This window comes from Doryrhamphus excisus, chromosome 20 (genome assembly GCF_030265055.1).
Source record: "Doryrhamphus excisus isolate RoL2022-K1 chromosome 20, RoL_Dexc_1.0, whole genome shotgun sequence".
Lineage (NCBI taxonomy): Eukaryota > Metazoa > Chordata > Actinopteri > Syngnathiformes > Syngnathidae > Doryrhamphus > Doryrhamphus excisus.
Window position 1 is genome coordinate 8803011 of NC_080485.1, and position 17538 is coordinate 8820548.

At 38.6% G+C, this 17538-nt stretch overlaps 1 protein-coding gene and 1 long non-coding RNA gene across 6 annotated transcripts in view; one reads left to right on the forward strand and one right to left on the reverse strand.

Annotated features, from left to right (window-relative positions):
- Positions 1 to 98: 98 nt before the first annotated feature.
- The window catches only part of crtac1b (cartilage acidic protein 1b), a 33907-nt gene continuing 16467 nt past the window's right edge, over positions 99 to 17538 (reverse strand). Inside the window, exons 7-15 of one of the 2 annotated variants that reach the window (XM_058058833.1) lie at positions 16977 to 17119; positions 12703 to 12839; positions 10889 to 10971; positions 10612 to 10712; positions 10371 to 10539; positions 8112 to 8257; positions 7890 to 7932; positions 7655 to 7798; positions 99 to 6528 (exon numbers count right to left, since the gene is read on the reverse strand). In XM_058058833.1, the coding sequence (XP_057914816.1) occupies positions 6401 to 6528; positions 7655 to 7798; positions 7890 to 7932; positions 8112 to 8257; positions 10371 to 10539; positions 10612 to 10712; positions 10889 to 10971; positions 12703 to 12839; positions 16977 to 17119 (1094 nt within the window). In that variant the 3' untranslated portion in view covers positions 99 to 6400. The remainder of the gene's footprint in view (positions 6529 to 7654; positions 7799 to 7889; positions 7933 to 8111; positions 8258 to 10370; positions 10540 to 10611; positions 10713 to 10888; positions 10972 to 12702; positions 12840 to 16976; positions 17120 to 17538) is intronic. The other variant, XM_058058834.1, reaches the window with a different exon arrangement.
- The window catches only part of LOC131108080 (uncharacterized), a 59712-nt gene continuing 42620 nt past the window's right edge, over positions 447 to 17538 (forward strand). For all 4 annotated transcript variants that reach the window (XR_009120398.1, XR_009120396.1, XR_009120399.1 and 1 more), the window contains exons 1-2: positions 447 to 532; positions 10866 to 10987. This is a non-coding gene — a long non-coding RNA (uncharacterized LOC131108080). The remainder of the gene's footprint in view (positions 533 to 10865; positions 10988 to 17538) is intronic.

Genomic DNA, 17538 nt, shown 5'->3' on the forward strand with positions numbered 1-17538 from the left:
TTACTTTGGCAATATAATACGTCTATGTGTATTAGACCCTCAGAACAGTGAGGAAAAAACAATGGCAGAGTCAAAAAGATAACGGTCATGGTGTTTATTGTGCTTTCCAGATCCATTTCCAGGGTGTACAGAAATGTGGACAAAAAGTGCAAAAAATAGTAATGAACATTTTTTGTACTTGTAGTTTTACTTGTAGTTTTTCTGTGTTTTACTATCCCACCTTGCAACCTGCTTTACAGGTGGTTGGCAAATCCTCCTCATATATTTCCTGTCTTCCCACCAGGCACACAAATCAATTAACAAAAATAACAAATTAGTAAAATACACTTTACAAAAATGTAAAGAAAACATATACAACCAAATATCATTGGTACAACACCAATAAACTTATATTTTGCCGTTAAATAATTTTTTAAAACAAATCCAATCGCTTCCGGTAGTGACGTCACAGAAGTGCGCGGCTGAGGAAGTCCTAATAAGGGTCTGCTGACGTGGATTTTTTTTTGACTCTACTACCGCGAACATGCCAATGGTAAGTTTGAATGTTTATGTTTTTGTAGCAAAAAAATGTATTTTATGGATGAACTGATGAACACACCGTCGTTGTGTTACCGCGTCGATAGATTGTATGTATGAACCGGTGTAAAGGTGGTAGCGTCATCCACAGTTAGATGACGGACGTAGATGACATTTACATAAAGTAATGTGTGGACAAGCTCTAAATCAGGATGTACATTTTCATTTAAAAAAAATTACAAAAAAACGTTGTCATTCAGGAACCACACAAATATGACCTTTTTAATTTCAATGTTTGCCATTTTAATTTCATTCACCTCAGAATCAAATATGGTACAGTCCGCTCAACCCTGCTAGCTAACTGAAGGGCAAACAAATACAAATATGACGGTCCACAATGGTTTTGTTTATTGGAAATATTAATTTCTTTTGTCTTTTTGACATTTTTGTCAGAATGAAACTGTTCACCCAGCCTCACTGTCAAATGTTCTGGACTAAAAAACACAAATGTGACTGTCTGCAACAGGGGTGCCCAACTCAATTGCACAGGGGGACAAAACTCCAAGCCTACTTTATAGCTTGTGGGCCGAATTGTGTGCACATAGAACATATTTTGAAATTCCAGCATTGAACCCCACCCTAGTGGAACCCACGGGTTTGATCTGCCAGCTTATGATTATTTATTGTACTTATTTCACCCTCTTATGCCCTGCCTGTTAACATTGGCATGAAAACCTATTTAACCTCAACCTGACAGACAGCCCCTGTGTTGACCTACCCCGGCTTTTTTCAAGTTGGAAGAGCGTGGTTCCACTTAGAACATCAGCGCCAATCAACTGTTTTCAAAGTGACACCAAAGTTATTGTGTTGCATTTTTACTCAAGACAAATAAATGGGGATGGTGCACCAATGTGACAGCGAGAAGAAGGCCCGGCATGACGGCAATGAAGGTTCATGGATTGTATTACAATTATATCAGGAGCAAAATAACCAGCTTTTTAAAATTACCAATGTATCTATCCCGAATAAGATTTACATGGAATGTAATTACAGATGTTAACTCTGCTTGGATTGCTTTAATTATGTTCATTCAGACAGGATGGAATGTAATAAAATGACTTGAGATGAGCTGATGCAATTATGATTATCATATCATTATTATATATTAAATCTCTTTTCAAGGTAGGCCTTAGGCAAGAGGTGGGATTGTTCACCTGTCAATCACAGGACAAATACAGTATAGACAAACAGCAGGTTATTAAAAAATATATATTTTATTTAAAAAAAATGTAAATATCCTCTAATTTCAACTTCTCAACTGAGAATATTTTTAAAATTTCCTTAGTCATCCATGAAAGTAGACCTATTATCTTTGTGTTTCAGGCAAAACAAGATATTCACACACAAAAGCTTTGACTGGAAAACATTTTTTTCTCTTTTCTGATGTTGTGTCAATAACTGTTTGTGTTTGGTTTTTAACTTAGGGCTGCATACAAAGCAAAGACATTTTTATATTTCAAGAAAAAACAGCCTGCATCAAAGCATATTTTTAGTATGACTTAAGATGTCTCCTCATGTTAAACTTTTGTCTTTGATAATTTGTTTTCAATTTTATTTTTTACAATTTTTTACAATTATTTTTTTAATTTTACTATTATTTATTTTTCCCACCTTTTTTATATTATGTCTTTATTCTCATGTTTTAACTTCAGCATTGGAATAATAATAATATAATAATAATATCTTATACATACAATAATATTTTACCCAACCTAAATTTCCTAAAATTGCAATTTCATTCTTTGTTTCTCATAATATTAAGACTGTGAAAAAAAATCTTCAATACTTTATATTTCCGCTTCATATTATGACTTTATTCTCCTTAATTAATGCCCTTTTATGGATTTTTGCTGGGTTTTTTTTAGCTTTCTTCTTTAATTGTAGTTGTTTTACAATGTGCCGAGGACCAATAATAAGCAGCCAAGGCCCATAAATAAATAAAAAAATAAATAAAAAGTGCCCCAATGACACCACTGATTTCGATAGATTTCGATAGCTCAGGCTCATTTCAGCCCATTTATTCTTTAACAAATCCACTTTTGGTTATTTCCTGTCAACAATATTGTAACTTACCATAACTGTTCTGTCTTGCATCAACACCAAAAGTTCAATGTAGACATTGTGTGCTTGTAGGAGAGATTTGTGATTAAAAGCATGCATGTTGTGTTCCTGTGTTGTGTGCCTTATTTTGCTACAGCACTGGAAAACACAGCTGGGACAGACACACACACACACACACACACACACAGAGCATCCTCTTGTAGCCAAGACATCATTCAATGACACCATTTTTCAGTCCTCTTGAGCCAAACTTTATCACAGTTCTGTTATTGTATTCACTGATGTCTTTCTGTCATCGTGCACTTCCACTCTTTCCAAAAAGCGACGTAATCCTTCTTCCAGATAAAGTAGCCGAGCAGAGATATCCGTCGCTGTCATTTTTTCCCTTTTTTCTTGGGAATTAGCTCATACGTTGAACAATCCTCCGACAGTCGGTAACCTCTGCCATGTTTTCCGACGGGACAGTTTTATCCGGTGAATAATGAGCAGGAAGATGAATATTGCATTAAGTCGAACAAAGAATGATCTGTTCATAACATTCTAAAATGTCATCCCACTTTGGCGTATTTTTTAGGAAAATATACAAACTCTTTTCATGCTTTGATGATAAATAATAAGGACTGTGGGATTAGGAGGAACATTTTTAAGAACATGCACATTGGTGATCTTTGTTGTTTCATGCAAGTTGAATCTTTGCAATAAACCTGAGTAAAAAAAAAAAATCGAAAATATTGGACTTTATCAGATCCCGTCTTGTCGGGCCTGCCTGCAGCTGTTCACGCTCTCTTGCTCGCCGACGGCTCTTTGGCTCACAAAGTCAGCATGACACCATTACTGGTCGGTCCGACAGAGATCCTCAGTGTTTTGACTTTAATTGTTTCAATGCTGTTTATCCGTCATTAAAAACATCTGAGGCAGCAAATGTGAGTTTTGTATTTACAGATGTGTCCAACACATAAATGGATTGTTGTCATGACGACTCAATTTTTGAACAGGATGTACAAAATATAGTATACGATATGTCCATGAATCACACAAAGATGACTTCACTACAACCTGCGTGATGAAGTTGCAGTGATGGTAAAGTCAGTCAAATTGGATGAGAGCAAGTGAATAATTTGGGAATTTCACGCTGTCTGCAGCTTGTGAAATATATTGCTTTGGGCCATAGTTGGAGCCAGAATATCGTCAGTTTGTAAAACTGTTTAGGTAATCATGCAGACATGACTTTGGAAATGGAAAAATGTGTCTTTTACATTTGGCGCCTAAAAATCTGTGCTCATGTAGTGTTTTAAAGTAAATTTTTATGAAAAAAAAAGGGGAAATATTTAATTTTCCTTTGTTTGCATTGCTGCAAATGTAAATTGCCGTTATTTTAGAGAGTCGGTCAAAACTCCCAAGTTTTTTACTGAATTGGAACTAACTTGTTCACTTGCTCACCCTGCTGTCGCTATCTAAATTTAAAAAAAAAAGTAAACCAGTGAACATATCACTAATTCTGCAACCTCTAAACACATTTTATCAGCTGCTACTTTTTTCCTCAAGCTTCGAACCCTGCGGCTTGCACAGTGATGCAGCTCATTTTTAGCTAAAAGAACTACATGTCCCATGATGCTTAGAGTGCAGCTTCAGGAAAAAGTGAAGTGGATTCTAATGTCACATTTTGAAGTCTTATGCACCGATCTGATACATATTAAGTAAGTTTGATCAAGGGTAAGGTTACTCCAGTTTCTGTTTAGATTACTCGGGACTGACTGATGAAGTGTGTGATCAAGGAATTATGAAGCTGTTCAATTGTGATGCTGAAGAAGACTTTAGTGGTTTTAGTTGCCAGGAGGAGGAAGAGGATAGCGAAGAATGACTTTTCTATTGTTAAACTACCAAATTTACATGCAATGTTTGAGAGGGAAAATCATTTATTTCAATAAAAATGTTGCTTTGTCATCTTTTTCTCCTTACAATAAACACAGTTTTGCTCACTTTTGTATTAATATATATACAGTATATACAATTTACAATTATTTCAATTTTATTCTCATGAATTTTGACTTTATTCTTGTGATATGATGACAACTCTGAGTTTAAAGTAACAGTATGAGTTGGTTCATATTGTACTTTGAAGCACAAAACCTTATATGTATTACTGTTTTTCAGTGAGTTTGCATATTTATTTTTTTTTAAACAGCCCTATGGGTATCTGTTAAACTATTTTTTAACAACTATAGGAGTTAACCGCTCTCTTTACGCTGTCGCCATGACCTTTTGTGAAATGGGCAGGGAAATCACCAGAGTTGCATTAAATGCTCTCTTTGGTTTCATTTGATTACCAAGAGGAAAATATTATATTCCAGGGACAGGATGTTGCTTAATAAAAGCTTCACATTCTCCTTCCTACTTGAATCTAATTTCTCTATAATATGGTGTTCACTGAATAACTTTATCAGCAGGGAGGTTTGGATAATACATTGTAATGAAATAATGAACTGTGGTGAATGTGATAGAAGCCTGGAGCATGTTTTAATGAGAAATGTGTTGGATTTTTTGTAAGTACATTAAGTTAGTGTTTCCTACAGGGCTGTGATCTATCTGTGGCGATGGGGTGCGGTCACGGGTTAACGTAATGGTGTGATATTGAATTTGCATATTTAGCCATGACGCATTTGCAAAAAGTGAATAAAACACAGACATTTTTACAACTCCAAATGAACTTTTTTAGATGGGGATGGGGACACGCAGCAGACTCCCAAAGACTCTTCTCTAGATTTATCGCTAGTCGCTAATTTTATGTGGAAAAAACACATCTAGAGTGGTATGGTTACTCGCTAAATATAGCAACAAAGTCCTTTTGTTTGCGACATCAATCCGTCCTGCTCCATGTTATTATTCCTTGCATTCTAATGTGTTTGTGAGCACCAAATCTATTCGTGGCGGAACACATGAATGTATGGAAAACACTAAGTACTAAGTATTTTGGGATTCATGGATTATTTTAATGAAAATAATGTTCCCTCACCATAATCTTCACACCCTAACCACTCGGCAAAAAGTAGCATTTCATGCTTTTGAGCCAAAATATTGTGTTTTCATCACACCATGTTTTGGATTTCAAACGAATGCAACGTCGTACTGAACAATTTGTCTGATTTCCTACAACAGTAAGTTGGAGTGATGTCATGCAGATTCCAGTAATTAAAACTAAATGTCTTCTTGTGCTTGCTCACAAAACATGTCTTCTTTACTGTGCTGTAGAATTATTAATAGTTAACAAAATGTTAGCCACCACCGCCTCAGGCAGATGGCCTGGCATATGTTCCCTAGCACACACACACACACACACACACACACACAACTTGTAGCTTGGAGACCTGGTGTTTCTCAGCATCCCGGTAAGCCCGAACATAGAATGAGAGTGGCATTGTGCACATACAGATGGCGACCTCGGCGTGTCCCTAATGAAAGCGGCTGGTGGAACCAGTCGGTTCCGAGCAGCGAGTTCCCCACTGCGGCCTCCGCTTATTGACTTGGACTCGGTTCAAATCCAGCTGAGATAAATGCCAGGTGATGACGTGAGGGCTTTGCGAGTCTAACAGAGTTAGTTCTAGCATGCTCCCTGCAAAGTACCTGTATAGTCCAGAGGTGGAAACAGCTGTACACGAGCAATACCACTGATCCATAGAAAGTTTTAGGATGACGAGAAAGAGGATAGATAGTTTCTATACATCCTTGTTAAAACGACAAGAGCTGAGTCGAGGGAGGGAGGCGGCTACAGTAGTCCACTCTGGAGATGGTTAGAGATGAGAAGAAGCATGCCGATGGGTGACAGCCAGAAAGAACAAGCTGACCATGTGCATTCTGCAGAAGACCGTGTCTTCCCAAAGTAAGCCACTTGGGCTGCAGAAGAGAGCAGACAAAGAAGTTGGACAACATCTGCAACATCTGTGCCTGAATGGCTGACAGGGCTCACATGGGAGGGCACATTAGTCATGCAAGACGGTGGATCGGAGCAGATCGGCACCATTAAAACCTTTTACTCCCTCTACGGTTGAACTGTTCAAGGAGTCTGGTCAAAGACTTTTCCTATCATAAATAATGCAAATAGAAATATATTTGTCTATGTAACATGTCATACAGACGTTAACCACTGTTAACAGTACATTCTAAAAACAATACTGTATATAAAGTACTTTAAATGCTTGAATGTAAATCAATTAGCCGCCAAGTCTCCTAAAGTTGTCGGGTACATCCTTTACAAAAGCGAATAACCACTGGAGTCTCTAATTAATTAGTGCCTGGTTAGAAAATAGTGGCATTGTCAGCTGTCAATGCATACAATCTCCTGATGTATTTTTGCATAACGTCCACAAGATGGCGGTAGCTGCTTTTGAAAGCATCATTGGTTTAGCTACCTCTGCATGCGTTTTCAAATGGTGGTTGTGCTACTGAACTGTTGGTGTGAAACTCATTTGCTGTACTGTTGTTTACAAGGAACTCTGTTTGTTCCATACCGCAATTACAATATTGGCTCTATTGCTGTTGTGTTGTGCAATATATTTCATAAATGACTCTTTATGTTTCGAGATGTTTGCGTTTCCATTTTGTCATGCACTCCAAATCCTTATTCAATTTTAAAAAATAGATGCTATAGAGTTGAGCTGCACGGCGGTCGAGTGGTTAGCACGCAGACCTCACAGTTAGGAGACCAGGGTTCAATTCCACCCTCAGCCATCTCTGTGTGGAGTTTGAAAAAAAAAAACATGCTAGGTTAATTGGTGACTCCAAATTGTCCATAGGTATGAATGTGAGTGTGAATGGTTGTTTGTCTATATGTGCCCTGTGATTGGCTGGCGACCAGTCCAGGGTGTACCCCGTCTCTCGCCCAAAGACAGGTGGGATAGGCTCCAGCACCCCCTTCGACCCTCGTGAGGATAAGCAGTAAAAAAATGAATGTTCTAAAGTTTTCAAATATCGGAAATAGCTTTTCTCCAAAAATCGCCTACTTCTACAATTAACCACTCACCCACGCATGCGGACCCATCATAGTTGGGCTCAAAGCCCTGGTTGCATCTCTTCTTGGCACGGCATTTAAAACTGCCGTAGGTGTTGGTGCACACAGGACGGTCGGAGGGACACACAGAGGGAAAGTGGGTACACTCATCTTTATCTGAGGAACAGGAGGAAAGGGCAGAAGGAGAAGGCACCCGAGCTTCATGATTCTGACACGAGACCACAACGAGCTGGAGGTTTCAACTCACCGATGCAGCGGCCGTTTTCATTAAGAGCAAAGCCGTGACCGCACTGCAAGATAAAGAGTTAGACTATGTATGTCAACCTTGACAATAAATTAATAAACCAAGAATGCATGGTTGTAGATGACCACTTTATGTACCACTTTTATGTTCATGCAGGAAGTGTAGTTATCAAGTGTGAAGCAATACAGCCATCCAGTGTGGCCTTCTAGGACCACAGTACAGTACCTCTATTTCCACAGTGGGCGTGATTTCCTCTTCGTCTCTCGGATAGTGGATCTCCAGCACAGAGTTGATCTCTGATGGTTCCAAGGGTCGAGCGATGGAGCGACCATCTGGCCAGTACACCTCCACATTTGTGGCCACGTCCTTACCTAAGAAAGCAGAGACACAATTCTCATTTTACGGTTGTGAAGTTGACCTGAGGTCAAAGCTACATAGAAAACTGTAAGAGGCATTTTGTAATTGGTCGAAAATACAAATGTATGCAAATGCGTCGTCCCTCGTGAGTTAATTAGTTCCAGACGCAACTGCGATAACAGAATTCCCAGAAAAGTATGATTCAATATTAATATTTTCATAATTACAGGAGAAATGCTCCTTTCTACTTTTAACCATTTTTAGAGCACTGAAGACATGAAATAACACCCCTATAGTCACATTTACACTCCTATTATTCTTTGTTTTCACAAATTTGTTAATGCACAGGCTACGGGATCACTGCAGGGACATAAGAAACGATCACGGCTTCAAGCAGAGGATGCTAGCGAGCTAACTTATTAGCCTCCAATTCATTTTTCTAAAGGAAAGAAAATAGACAGGGTTTCAAATGGAGTGGGGGAGAATGGCATAGAAGCCAACAACTTACCACTTCCACAAGGAATGGGAGGAGAGCTTTGCAGGCAGTGTGGCATTACTTACGCTTAGTGACCAGAATACTCAATATTCAATATTTTCTGACTAATAATGAGCCATAGTCAACCAACAAAACGGTAACATTTCCTCTACATGCATGAGTTATAACTAAAATGTAATTACTAAAGCCTTCCTATTATTTTTATTCGTTATTAATTATTATTTTATTATCATTTAGTTTTATTTTGCTGTGAAAAAAACAGTAGGTGTAACCTAAGACTTTTACAAAGTGTCATATCTGTCCTAAATCAGTACAAAAAAATGTCTCTCCTCAGGAAGAATCTTGATTAAAATGGCATTTGTAGTGCAAACACAAGTTATTTTGTCAGACAGACAAATCTAGCCAGCAGGTGTGCCTCAAAATATTTCATGTCTACTTGCGCCCATATGTCACTTTGTGGCTGAGAGGTGGTGAGTGACTGATGCCTTTAGCAAGTGTGGACTTCTCTTGTGTGGCAAATCTGGTGCCAAAAGGTTTGCTGTTGTGGTTTGCGTGTGTGTCTGTGTATTTGGAAGGCCTTGGAGAGACTGTCGGACGTTACAGCGGTGTGTGTGGGCTAAACTGGGATCCAGTTTGTGACATTGCAGGCCAGCATCCAGAGGCAACTAACCCCCCCTCCATGCACCAATCCATCTCTCCCACAGATTCTTCACTTTCCCTCGGGTGTCCAATCACGCCGGAGGTAACAGCCTGATGCTTTACACATGAAGTTTCTGCTTATTCTATCTCTCACCATCTGTGTGTCATCAGTTATTATAATCAGCTGTTTACATGCAAAACAATGATTGAATCTTTGTTTCACATGGTATTAATCAGATATTGTGGGATATTTTAAATTACCATGTGGTGGGTGTCCAAATATTATACAGTACAGTACAGTGGGTTGTGTTCACACTGCAGGTCAATTTTTGCTCATACCTATAATCAGTGTACATATACATTTCTTTTTTCTCTCTCTTTTTTCAAATGCAATTCAGGCCTGATTCGTATGAAGAAATCCGATATCTGTGATGCTACTCCAGTTCAAACAGTCAGGTCACTTAGGCTAGGTTCACACTGCAGGGTCTGATGCCCAATTTGCCCAACTTTTGTTCATGTGGTTATTTATATTACCAAAAAATGCAACTTGTCAATGTAAACGCAAAGCGTCCAGGCAGTGACTGTGAAAAGGCAATGTCCCATCACCGACATGTGTGGGTGGATTGGTCCAATTTCCACAGTGGGAATAGACATCACATCAAGTTCTCCACATAGTTGTGCCTCTTTCTTCTTAATCTGCGACGCAGGATAATTTGAAGGTATCGACAAAATCATTGTTTACTTATGTAAACATATAGCAAAGCATGTGACCGGATGCTTACTGGATGCTTTGCGTTCGCATCGAAAAGTCACTTTTTTGGGAATGTGAACAACAAAATTGTAAAAATCATACATCATACCATGCAATGTGAACTTAGCCTTAGACAAATGGTTTGGGACACCTGGCCATGACACCTACAGGAAGTGAAAATGAATAAAAATATGGAGTTATGAAGTTTCCCATGCTTAACTTTGCAGAGTATGATTCTCACCAAGGCCAAAGTGTGCAACAGGCTCCATCTCACAGAGGTATCCTGAACCTCCATCAATGATGCGTGTATGGGGTCCACTCTTCTTGGTGTACACCACCACTTTAGCTCCTCTGGCAAAAGCACCAAACTTGGTGCGGGGAATCACACGCAGCCATGCGTTGTTGGTTCCCTTGGGAATACACGCAGTATATATTTTGAGAAGAGGGAAAAAAATATAGTTTTATTTGCGGCAAAAACCTACCAAGTTGACTTTGTAGACAGACAGTGGTTGCGCTGCACTTTCACCATGAGACACCAGCAGTTCCAGACGGCCATCTCCATCAAAGTCTGTAGCTACAGCTCCTGCAGAGCCATCACAGTAATGATGCACACATTAAGGGCAATGTACAGAAGTGGAGTTCTAGTGCCATCTAACGGCACAAAAAGGAACAACAGGGTTATATTTGAAACTTCTGTTGTTGGCTCATTCTAATAACATGATCTCTCATGCTGCAGGGCAGCATTTGGTCAACTCTCACCGGTTCCTCGCCCCTCTGGCTCAGACGCCTCACCAACGTTCAGCTCCTCGATCTGTGGGTCTGCATGCTCTCTCCTGCTCACCCTGCCAATGAGATAAGGTCAGAATCTGTCACTCTTGTGTCACTCATACCAACATACCCCAAATGTCAAAACAACAACAAGCTATCAAAAATGTAGTTTAACAATATATTATGTCATAATGGTTTTAGCTTGCAATGAGTAGCACTGTGCTGAATCATCGGTGCTGTTTATTTATTTTAGTTATGGCCAATATTAGAGAACAAATACGGAAAATGAGTTTCAACCAATCTTCAGATTACAGTATAATTTAATAATATAAAATACATTACCGCATTGCTTTCTATTGAATCAACACAAATGTATCTTACATCTTAGTTACTGTGTACCCAGAGTCAGCAGGCCCATACGCAATCTAGGCCTCCAGAGGGCACTAAATATTGTTGGAAAAAAAACAACACTTTCAATTTAATTATAATAAAACAAGCCACAGTGATTCAAATGTAAAGCAATCACCAATTCACATTACTACAAATGATAACAAATCCCTACACCTATCATTTTTGTACATACATTTTGCATACCATTGTATATAGGTATTTTTATTTAGCTTTTGTATATTCTGTAGTTACTACATGGTGTAAATGTGGCCTTCATATATAAATTTATCGTGTGCAAACAGTATGGTTATTTGAATTGTTGTTGTTTATCATTTTTACATTTAGTTTCTTAATATCCCTGTTCTCATTACCAATTCACATTACTACAAATGATAACAATCCATCATTTTTGTACATACATTTTGCATACATTGAATATGGGTATTTTTATTTAGCTTTTGTATATTCTGTAGTTACTGCATGGTGTAAATGTGGCCTTCATATATAGAGTTATTGTGTGCAAACAGTGTGGCTATTTGAATTGTTGTTTATCATTTTTACATTTAGTTTCTTAATAACCCTGTTCTCAGCTAAATATCGATGGTCATATAGTGGATTAATTAGTTGAACTTTGTTTCTTATGGCTTGAGAGCAGAGTTAAATGACTTGCTTTATTTTCAAAATAAACAACAACATAGCCAAGTACTATGCAGCGGTGACCCCCATCAGACCATCTTCATCATCCCCAAAAAGACAAATTCTCTCTCATTGACCTCACAAGCAGGAGTGTTTTCATCCAGAAAATCGCTGGGGCTTAAACTGATATTCCACATGTTTGGATTCATCCCCTAATGGCAACATTCATTAGATGTTTTTTTTATTTTTTGTGTGTTGTTCATTCAAGCTGCTTGGGCTTATGCTACAATTAAGCTCCAGCAACTCGATATGCATCTTAAGATTGTGTTTGGAGGGCTGAGTTCATTAATATTATCTAGCGAGGAGACCCAACCTAAAAGTGTCTTAATGAAAGAGGCGCCCATGTGTGCAGGAGGCAGGATGCCAGATAAGATTTCTTGGCTGGGATTTCTTACATTCTTCTCAGCATACGGGACCACAACATTAGGCACACCTGCAGATATATAACTGCACCTCAACAACATAAAAATATTCTCAATGAGAGATATACTATAGTTAAGGGTGAAGTATGCTGTAGTATAGAATTGCACTGCATCATGCTCCTATTATTCAACAAATACATCAAAACTAATACATAATATTAAAAACAGCTCTCAGTAGTATTGTGAACTGTAGTTTGTTTGACCTAATGTTGTGGTCCTTGAATTGATGCTCCTTAAACAGACATACAAAGTTGTTGTGATGATTGTGGGATGGCTGCAGGACTACGGACGGCATACCTAAACAGTCTATTGGCCGAGGGCCCCCTGTAGGCGATGTTATTGAAGAAAACCTCCAGTTCATTATCGTTGTCAAAGTCGGCTGCAATAACCGTGCGGACTGGGGATGGCATAGAAAACTTCTGCGAGGCAATGTCCTGGGAAGAAAGTGCAGCACAACAGGAAATTTGAAAAAGTATCACCAAAGAAGAGATTGTATTACACCAGGTAACTTGCTTTATATTTTACAAATTTTTTGTTTCAGCTTCTTGGCTTTAGTTCTCCAATCTCAGCGATATGAAAAAGAAACATGAGCTCAGCTTGTGCAAGGCTCATTCCATAACATTGAGGTCACAAGGTCAGGTTCCTCAACAAACTACATTAATAATCTTGTCCAGTCGCCCTTGAGTCAAACATTGATCTGTCAATGCTCACCATCTTACTACAAGAGATTAAATACAGGTGTCATCAGAAAAGTAAACTGTAGCTGTCTTAAAAAAAAAAAAAAACTCATCAGAGTGTTTTTGGACGTGAAAGTAACAGATGTCTTCCTGCTTCAATGATGCGGCGATAAGTCGGGAAAGAATTATAGAGCAGCCCTTCACTACCTCCAGTATTTACACCATGTTTTAATTATAAGGCTCATAAAGCTGCCGGGAGGGGGTGACCTTCTTGCTTTTTAAGGTGAAGGAGAGGCAATGGCCGATTGAGGCCATGAAGGAGGGTGGGGGGCATTCACGTAGTAGGTGGATGATGGATGATGAGGACTCACTTTATTACTACAAATACACAGCAGGAAATACACAAGCTTTGCAGGGAAAGGAGAGAAACTGTATTATATGTCTGATATTGTCATTCTAATGAAAAGAATGTATGTATGTTTTAAATATTAGGAACTTCTGAGGATGGACTTCCCCATAGGAAATGATGAAAGTGGAAATAATCTGTTCTAGGGTCAAAGTGCCACCACTATATAAACTTTATTACCAGAACAGGGATTTAAAAATTGACATTTAACATTCTTAACTGTCATACAAGTGAAAAATATACTCAGCACAAATATAAATGCAGCACTTTTATTTTAGCTTCCATCTTTAATGGTTTGAACTCAAAGATCTAAAACGTTTTCTATATACTGTAAATTCCAGTTTAAGATGCTACTTTTTACTTAAACTTTGAACCCTCCGGCTTATACAGTGGATTATATGGCTAATCTATGGCTAAATTCTTGTGAACCCATTCAAGATCTCAGGAGGTCATTATATATGACAATATAACAGTCTGACTCACAGTGTCATCTTTCAAAGAATACTTTACTCACACTAGATTCATCACACAGCAACTTAACACTCAAAATGTGTACCGTACAAATATACACATTTGTCTTGTCAAAGTTTAAAAAAACGTTTTCCCATAAGACATTGCATCATTCATTGGGGCGCTTCAATGACATCAGCCTCCCTCTGGACTTTGAGCTACAGGTCATCTGGCTTCCTCTGGTGGACAGCATCACAGTGCCATCCACAATTCTATGGTGTGCAGTCTATGCTCAAAATGTTTTTTTTTTTTCATTTTAAACCCGTATTGGTACATATTTGTATATTTCTGAGGTATAACATTTCAGTGTTAAGTTGCTGTGTAATGAGTTTAATGTTGTTTGTAAGGTGAAACTGTGAGTCAGACTGTTATATTGATAAACGACCTCCTGCAATTCTGTACGCATTTACGAGCACATTTTTAAAAGAGCTGACTGGTCCTCATTGACTCGTGCGTGCCACAATATACCATTTTATGACACTGGCATGCTCATATGTGTACAAATCATTTGTTTCCTCTAAAGTTAGTGGGTGCAGCTTATACACCTTATACATACAGTCCTTTTTTTAATGTAATTTGCCCAACACTGTATGTCAGGAAAAAGCCAAACATATGGCAACACTTGGTCCTTTTAATGCTGACACTTGCGACTGTTTTGGTATTGTGACTTTATTGACATTTATCCAAATAATGTTGGCCTAGTTCTGAATTGTTTGACCTCAGGGATATTCTACTCTATTGTATTAATCAAGAGAGCTCTGCTTGCTATACTGTATGTGTGTAAAAGCTATTGCAAAGAAAGGCGCGGTAATAGATTTTAATTAAAGCACAAACAGGCCTAATCTGCACTTTCCACCGTGGCGGCAAGCTGCTGTTTCAGCCCGATTTAATTAGCGGTTTACTGGACTGATACAACAGCTTCATTATGCAAGCCAAAAGGTCAGCGCTGCATTCAGGAATGCCATCCTTAAATTTGTTGCGGACTCCAGATTTAACAATCTTGAAGACAAAAAATACATAAATAAAAACAACAGACAGCTAAACCAATTTGTCGTGTGTGTGTTGATGAGAACATAGATAAATAAGTGTACTGTATGTGTGTCATGTTGATGGAACTATCTGCAGGCTGTGTGCAGCAAACATTAACCCCTTGTTTGACCCCCATAAAGATGTCTCCCCTGAACGTTTATCTCCTTCCTAAAGGATGCTGGATGCCTCTGCCGATTTAAACACAGTAAAGCACATCTCAGTTGCCACCACTCTTTACTGCAGATCTACGTGGCTGAGCAGTTGTCTATAAAATTTAAATGGAGTAATCACAACTTCCATCAGGATCAATATGGTGCATTCACTACACATTGATTGTAGTCAGGAGAAGAACAAAAGTGTTTTCCTCACATCAGCTTACCCACATTATTTAATTATTAGTTTTAAAGACAGCTGTTGATCAGTCAGGTACAAGGATTTGCCATACTTACCTAGTTAAATATCAAAATGGGTTATTGACAACCAGTGTTGGGCAAATTCATTCATTCATTTTCTACCGCTTTTTCCTCACGAGGGTCGCGGGGGGGTGCTGGAGCCTATCCCAGCTGTCTTCGGGCGAGAGGCGGGGTACACCCTGGACTGGTCGCCAGCCAATCACAGGGCACATATAGACAAACAACCATTCACACTCGCATTCATACCTATGGACAATTTGGAGTGGCCAATTAACCTAGCATGTTTTTGGAATGTGGGAGGAAACCGGAGTACCCGGAGAAAACCCACGCATGCACGGGGAGAACATGCAAACTCCACACAGAGATGGCCGAGGGCGGGGACCGAACCCTGGTCTCCTAGCTGTGAGGTCTGCGCACTAACCACCAGACCGGTGTTGGGCAAATTGTGTAATTAATTAGTTATAGTTACTAGGGATGTCTGAGATTTTCTTCTTTGCAGAAGACGGATGTTGTCCAAATCTCAATTTCCAATACTGATATCAGTCAATACCTATGTGTGTAACATGACACATCACCTGTATACACAAAAAAAAGATCCCAAAATCAACTGATATTGCATTTTTATGCTGATATCGGACCAATATTTATCTGTACCCATAATTATTGGACATCCCTAATAGTCAAAAAAGTAATTGAATTAGTAATGGAATTAGGCCTTCTGAAATGTAATTACAGAAAGTTTTTGTTGCAATCTGTTCCATGTTGAGCATATAAATGAAGCTATATAAACAATCATTTGAACAAACATTTGAAACAGTTACATTTCTACATTAGAAACATTTTACCAGTACTGTTGTTCCTCATTTATTGCGGTTAATTGGTTCCAGACCCGACCACGATAAATTAACTTCCACCAAGTAGGCTTCAATATTGATAAAACTGAATATTTTCATAATTAGAGCAGAGAAAACCTGTTGAGGACTTTCAAAATACAGGTTTTGACATTATTAGAGTCCTGTCGACCTGAAATAACACCCCTATAGTCATGACTACCCTCCAATTTTTCTTTGTTTACACAATATTTCACAGGCTACGGGATCACTACAGGAACATAAGACAGCCGCTGCTAGCATGCTAGCTCTCCAATTTACTTATTCTAAACTTTTGTTTCAAATGGAAGGAGGACTTTTTTCCACTCTATCATGTCAATTACTGACGCCTTGTGACCAAAATACACCATATAACTTGTCTTTTAATATTTATTTACTAGTAATAGGCCATACGCTCTGTCATTGGCTGGCGACCAGTCCAGTGTGTACCCTGCCTCTCACCCGAAGTAAGCTAGGATAGGCTCCAGCATATCTGTGACCCCAGTCAGGATAAGCGGCATCAAAAATGGATGGATGGAACAATAGGCTATATTTGTGTAAGTGTACACAGCACATGCAGTGTACTTCAATTTTAAACATGTTAAAAATAAAATATACCATTATCATTAGCACTACCATTACGTATGGAAGCAGACGTGCGACCCACCTTGAACTTCTGCTTCCGGTTGTTAAGTTGCATGTAAAGACGATGAGGTCCGTTCCAGTTGCCGTACACAATGTCGGTCTTCCCGTCACGGTTGAAGTCTGCAAGTGCTACACCTCTACCGTGCTGCATGGGGTCCTCCACCCCTGACGAGACACATTGACACACTTGTTATACAATATCAACTTTGCAGTAACGCATAGATCACTGTGCAAAGGTCTTAGGCCATCATGACTTTTGACTTCTTTATGTATAGTAATATTTTATTTTATAATGACGTCATTTTTATTTGTCACCTTCAGAGTTATCTGTTAACAGCAGTGAGTGACATTGACAGTACCTCAGAGCCATTCCTAACCCCTTGCCACTTTGCACTTTAAATTTCACAGCTTCACACTATCAGCATTTTTCAAAAACAATAATTAATAAATCATGCAGTTTTGTGGTTAAATACGGCCTATTATAGTTTAAAAATTGCATATTTCAGCAAATTTATGTTTTTTTTTTGCCTACTAAATTAGGCATTTTCAATGATAAAAATGGGTAATAGAAGATGTATTCAGAT